Genomic DNA, 6,000 nt, shown 5'->3' with positions numbered 1-6,000 from the left:
TAGAAAACGTACAATGACATATCACATTGGTCTTTCACGCTAGCCTCCAAAGGCAAATACATTGCAGGCGCGCATGCGGCGGCGGCGTCTGCAAGAGAGTAATAAGGCAGCGTCACCAAGTGGCATCTTGGGGTGTAGTCGAGAGGGTAGCAGACGACAGCCGGCACGGCGCTGACGCGGCAGACACAGAAAAGGTAAAGGCGGTAAAGGTGGCACTGGTGCAGCGAATGGCATTCTGGGATAAGAATTTTGCGCCATGTTGGTAGTCAGCGTCTGATACTGGTATTTACGTTTTGCCTGTAAATAAAGTCCAAGTGTACTTGTTTCTGCCACGCCTCAAGAGCAAACGCGTCTGTAACGATGAGTCCGGCGGAAACGAAGAAAACCAAGCGACGAAAGAACAAGAAGGTGGCACGTTCCCCTGGGAAAGAACAGATTGAAGGCGTAGGCATGTCTTCAGAAGTTGGCAGTGCTAATCCTTGTATTGGCCAAAACGCAAAGGTACACGATCCTCTGCACTTGCTTGCCACTCTTTGCTAGTTATCCTTCGCCGTGTGATAGCTTGAGTAATAGGACTGAATAGACGAGTGCGCTTCATCATCATTTGTATGTGCACGGATGTATGAAATATGAGAAACTCGACTCGGGGCGGGGAAGGAGGGTGCTGGGTCTTTAATTGCGTGTTTCGGCTAGTTATCGTTTTCACCTGTCAATTCAGAAACGGAAACCAAAAGTATACAGCGCGGACATGTCTCTCTACGTTGATTCTCCTCATGCGTATCTTATCGTTAGGTCTTGGGAGAAGTCATCTCCATCCGATGAACAAGATAGGGAACGGAGGCACGTTTCCGGTATACATGAGAATCGTGCAAATTGTGTTTAATCCTTTCCCGCCTAAGTGTCGTAACGGAAATCTTACCGTACGCCGAATTTTCTATTTTTCTTTTCATTTTGTTTCCACTTAATCATTCATAATTAGTTCCTCAGGCACCAAGAAATATTTCATGGCCGTATGTTGGCCGTCAGTTCTCATGTCACGCCCACTGTCGCCGGAGTTAGCGTAGCGCACTATGAATAACTTTCTCTCCTGATTTTTTTGTTTGTTTCACTCTGGCAGTACTGAACACTAAAACATGGGTACACACTGCCCTCTTCGAATCCTGTAACCTACCTGTCGACGATAAATCTTACTGTTCCATTCTTCTCAACACACTGTTGAAAATAACTAAAGCTCATCGTAACATCAAATCTAGCGTAATTATGCGCATGAGCACCCTATGCATCCTTAGTCTTCCACTACATTTACTTGTGCACATACGTGGTCTACCTTTATTATGTTTTATGGTGCGTTTTGTTTTCACAGCAAATTACTGGCACCAGTAGATGTTAGCAGCACCAGTTTGAAATTCCCTGCGATAGCTACCAGGAATAATATAGACATTTAGCAATGACTGGTTGAGGCTAGTTACTTAACCTGTAAACTTGAGCTTGTTCTGAGCACCAGAGCTGTTTGAAACTTGCTTCTTATTTCTTTTTGTGTGTCCTGCTAATATTTATAATTGTATTGATAGGGTCTGACTGAAATGTTTGACGTGGAACTGCTTTGCATATCAGCAATTATTTCCATGTCATGTGGTTGTGTGTGCTGTTACTTGTTTGCTTATTATGTTCTAAAGAAATCTTTGAAAATGGAGATGTAGGACACCATAGACATAATCGTGTGACATGTATACTTAACCTTTCTGTAGGCTGAAATGATAACATTCATATGGACTGGATGTAATGGCACTGCAGGTGTACTTGACAAGAAGGCCACCTATCCTCTCTCAACTACATTTGTGCCTCAAGTGACTGTGCTGTGATTAATTTTTGCTCAGGATGCTACTTTGGTACAGAGTTTTAATCAACAATAGAAAACTGTTGTTAGCCAAGGAAGAAAAGCAGGCTAGAACAAGAAGAGTCTTATACTTTTGCATCAAGTATGCTTCCGGCTGCAAAATATTACAGAGCAGGCAACAACAAAAATAATTTTCCTGATGGGCAATTCATACATTGTGGAATTTAGACTCAGTGCCTACTTTGCTGTGCAAGTACCACACTATGCCTCTTGATTTCAGTCAGTACTGCTGAGTTAGTTTTTTCATAGCTTATGTGTTACAAAAGCTTCTATAATGGGCTTTGGGTCTTCAAAACCATTGTCTGTGCCAAGAAAAATATGACAGTTGGCACAGTTGTCTTAAAACATGCAAATAAATGAAAAGCTGCCTTATTCTGCAGTCGAGCTGTATTCTCAGAAAGGTGTAAAGCATACTTTTACAAACAGTAAAATAAGCTAATAAATCAGAGATGGTGAGGAGCTTAAAGAAAGTGCAGAGCAAAGCATTGTTGAAGAAAACCTTTAGTCTACTCTCTTTTGCTGTGTATGCCATCTTGCTTGAAGGGACCCACAGCAAACCAGTGTGTGTGAAATGTACTGTAAGCACTTTCTAAACAAAAAGAGTATATGCACTGTGTGCTCCCCAGTTGTAGACACTAGTTGTTGCAGTGCAACAGGGCTGCTATTTCGTAGCGATGCCTTTTTCGATGCTAATGCCTTTTCATGTGCGTGAGTGGTCGCGTTCGGCCGTCTACCTGGGGTGGAGTGCCGCTAATGCCAAAATTACGGAAAGGTATCGCTACAAAATATCGGCCCAGGTCAGACATCTGTCTGCAAAGTACATAGAATTTTATTACCATTAGGGATCTCATTTCTCTAAAAAAATATGTTAAAAATGTGTTGTGCAAAGAAATAGCACCTGTTTTATTACTTTTTAATTTGAACAGATTTTTGAAGATTGGTCCATGCCAGATAACATCGTTTCGTCTTTTCAGGTGCATTTAAGGAAGAGGCAGACATTACTTATTTGACAAATCACAATGTCTAGGTAGCTAATGAAAAAGATTTACTAATTAATTTTTATTTATTCACTTCAGGACACATGTTGCAATTGTGAAACTGAAGCTGCACTGTAGTGAAGTCCTGCTTGCTTACCAGAAATCATAAGTCTAACACCACTTTCAAGATATCCTGCATTAAAATGTGCTTTGAAATACATTGGTGTTCCATCTAAGAGTTTCCCAAAAGTGTGTATCAAGAAGTTCAAGGTGATCATAACTATAATGAAATTTCATGTTTTAGCAGATTTTAGAGGTGGATATCTCCAAAATGGCATGTTTTAGGATTATTGCTAAGTATATATGACTTCACCAGCACTCAGCTTCAATTTCGCATTCGTAACGTCATGTCATAAAGTGAACATTTCGAAAGATTAATTATGAATCTTTTTATTCAGCCACCTGGACATTGCAATTTGTCACGCAAGCAAAGTGCACCTCTTGAGGCAATCCACCTCAGGAGCCATATGCTCCGGGCTATTCTTTTAATTATCTAACTAAAAAAATGATAATAACGTGCAGTATGTTAGCCGGTAACTTGCATGCCTTGGCACAGTTTGTAGTATGCATAGCCGATACATATTTATCTTTAAAACAAGAAGGCTTCTTTGATGATGATAAATGTGACAGGGCTCTTTGGGACACACCACAAGGGCTCATTAGCTATGGCATTCTTCTACTGAGCATGAGATTGCAATCTATTTCCAGCCATGATGACTGCATTCTGATGGGGTTGAAATGTACAACATATATATATGCTGGGATTATGATACACATTGAAGAAGCTGGAAATGGTGGAGATTAATCCAGGGCCCTCTCTGCTACAGTGTCCCTTGCAGTCCAGGAGTGGCTTCAGGACTTGAAAAACCTGTCTGTTATGATTATGATGATTATTATTATAAAGCAGTTAAACAGGCTTCTGGCATATAGTGTTGAGACTTTTTGGCAGTAAAATTTGGGAGACAGTATGTATTTAGAAGTTAACTTCCTTTTTTTGGAGAATGCAGATGTCGCACATAACTAGAGCTGTTATTGTAGCTCAGGATTGCTGCTGCAGTCCCAGCACTCTGAAGCTCTGGAGAGTGAAAACTGGCCTCCTCACTCTCTAAAGCTAGGAGTGTCAAGTGCTGCCACACGACAATATAGCTTAACAGTTAGAAATGATGTGGCCACTGTAGCTTTGGCAGAGACTGCACACATTCAAATTTTTACTGTGGTAGCCTCTACTGTATCAAAAGCCTGCTAAATGAAAATAGTAAATCTGTAATAAATTGCTCTCTGGGAAGTTTCCCTAAGCTAGTTTCATGCAGAAATGAAGGGCTGAATTTCAGTTGCTCATGATCTTTCGCTCCTAAACCTTAGCTTCGATGATGTCATTGTATGGCGTGCAAGTTTCATAGCCCTGCAGATTTTTTTTCTGTATGAAAAGCCTACAGCTGTTGCCTAGCTGAACTTTGTTCTGCTTTTAAATTACAATGTGTTTTGTTTTCTGTAATCGGAAATTAACTAGCCCCAGCCCGTCACTTGGAATATGTGATGGTTAGCAAAGCTGATGCAGGAAAGCAGAGGGTGCATAACCATTTGCCTTTTCCTTTTGCGTCCTGGAATATTAAACCTTTCAGTGAATTGACCTGTCTGCTTTTGCAGAAGCATAATCTGCCAGAGTGCCTACATTTAATATCTTGCTCAGAAAGTCAGGCTTCATATTACCTTTTTGTATAATGTTTTTTTCATGAAAAGCTTTGTTTAATTGTTTGTCTGCTTTTTTTTTTTCAGGGATATAGCTAAAGAAAGAATGCATGGTGTTTGAAATAGCATGCTGGCTAGTAGCAACTGATACTGATGTGGTGATGTCCAAGAATACTTTAGACAAATGTTGTGTAGCTGTTGGTTTGGTGACCTGCATGCTGAAGAGTCAACGCTGAATGTTATTTTTAAATTGGTTAATGTTAAGTGGGTACAAAACTGCTTGCAAAATGTTCGTGCATAGCCTGGATTTGTAGAGTCAATATAAACTTTTTTTTGAGCCAGACACCTTGGAATTCCTATGCATTTTGGAAACATTTTCAGTGGTATGAGAATATGCATGCAAAATTTTAAGAACCTTTCCATGAACTTGCAGTGTAAGTGTATTGACTTGGAAAATATTTTTTGCCTTTGCATTAGGATGCAGGAGTTCTTGATTCATCATTGTCAAAGTCACCAACATGTGGGCCAAAAGAGGATGTGCATGGGTGCATTCTTTGCTCAAGGACTCATGGCACTGGTTCCAGTGCAGGTTTGTGCCAAGATGTGTTATATTGGGGTTTATTGTTTGCTACTACATTTTGTCGCTGCTTGTGGGCTCTCTGGGATCATTTTGCTTAGCCTATTATTTTAAAAAATTACTGACACCCTGGCGTGTTTGTCCCCTTGGCACCCTGGCAAACTTTTACCTTGTATTATGCACTTAGTGTTTATATAAATGTACAAACTGTGTTCTCTATTGGATTGTATGCGAAGAGGTAAGAGTGAAATATTTTTCATATGCTATAAATTCAAATTTTATTTGTAACATGGCCATCAACGTCCTTAAAGGGCCCTTAAACAGGCTTGGACCTTTGCACCTCACGCAGTTGATGGGCAAGTCTGCAGATGAGTGACAGGTGCACGAAGCATTAAAGCCTTCCTCTGTACTCTTGCCATGTACAGAGTCGTCCACTTTTATGGGAAACGTGCGAGTGTGCAGTCATACTCTATTAAGTCCCATTTTCAGCCTCTAAGAGAACTACTTGCACAGATGCATTCAGAGCCTAAGGTGGGGCCTGCTGCATGTCGTCTGCTACTCTGCTGGCATGTGCAAAGCCCTGCCAGATGCTGGTGCTTGAATGCTGGTCTTTCGTATCACCCTACATAAAACACTTATTGTTAATGGCACCTGGCAGGGCATACTCGCAAGTTGTTTGAGAATGGTAATTATTTACTTTTCTTCAATATTTCACAGTATGCTGTGTGCATGATGGGTTTCCCTATTCCCATTCATTTCAATTAACCTATTGTACTCTTAAAAATTACCAGTGCTTCTCG

General features: G+C 40.7%; 1 protein-coding gene across 2 annotated transcripts in view; it reads left to right on the top strand.

Moving 5' to 3' along the window:
• The first annotated feature begins 201 nt into the window (after nt 1-201).
• Nucleotides 202-6,000, top strand: part of LOC126545554 (uncharacterized) — a 143,932-nt gene continuing 138,133 nt past the window's right edge. For both annotated transcript variants that reach the window (XM_050193472.3, XM_050193471.3), the window contains exons 1-2: nt 202-501; nt 5,101-5,212. In XM_050193472.3, the coding sequence (XP_050049429.1) occupies nt 361-501; nt 5,101-5,212 (253 nt within the window). In that variant the 5' untranslated portion in view covers nt 202-360. The remainder of the gene's footprint in view (nt 502-5,100; nt 5,213-6,000) is intronic.

Source organism: Dermacentor andersoni, chromosome 1, assembly GCF_023375885.2.
Source record: "Dermacentor andersoni chromosome 1, qqDerAnde1_hic_scaffold, whole genome shotgun sequence".
Classification (NCBI taxonomy): domain Eukaryota; kingdom Metazoa; phylum Arthropoda; class Arachnida; order Ixodida; family Ixodidae; genus Dermacentor; species Dermacentor andersoni.
This window is presented reverse-complemented; position numbering and strand designations above follow the sequence as displayed.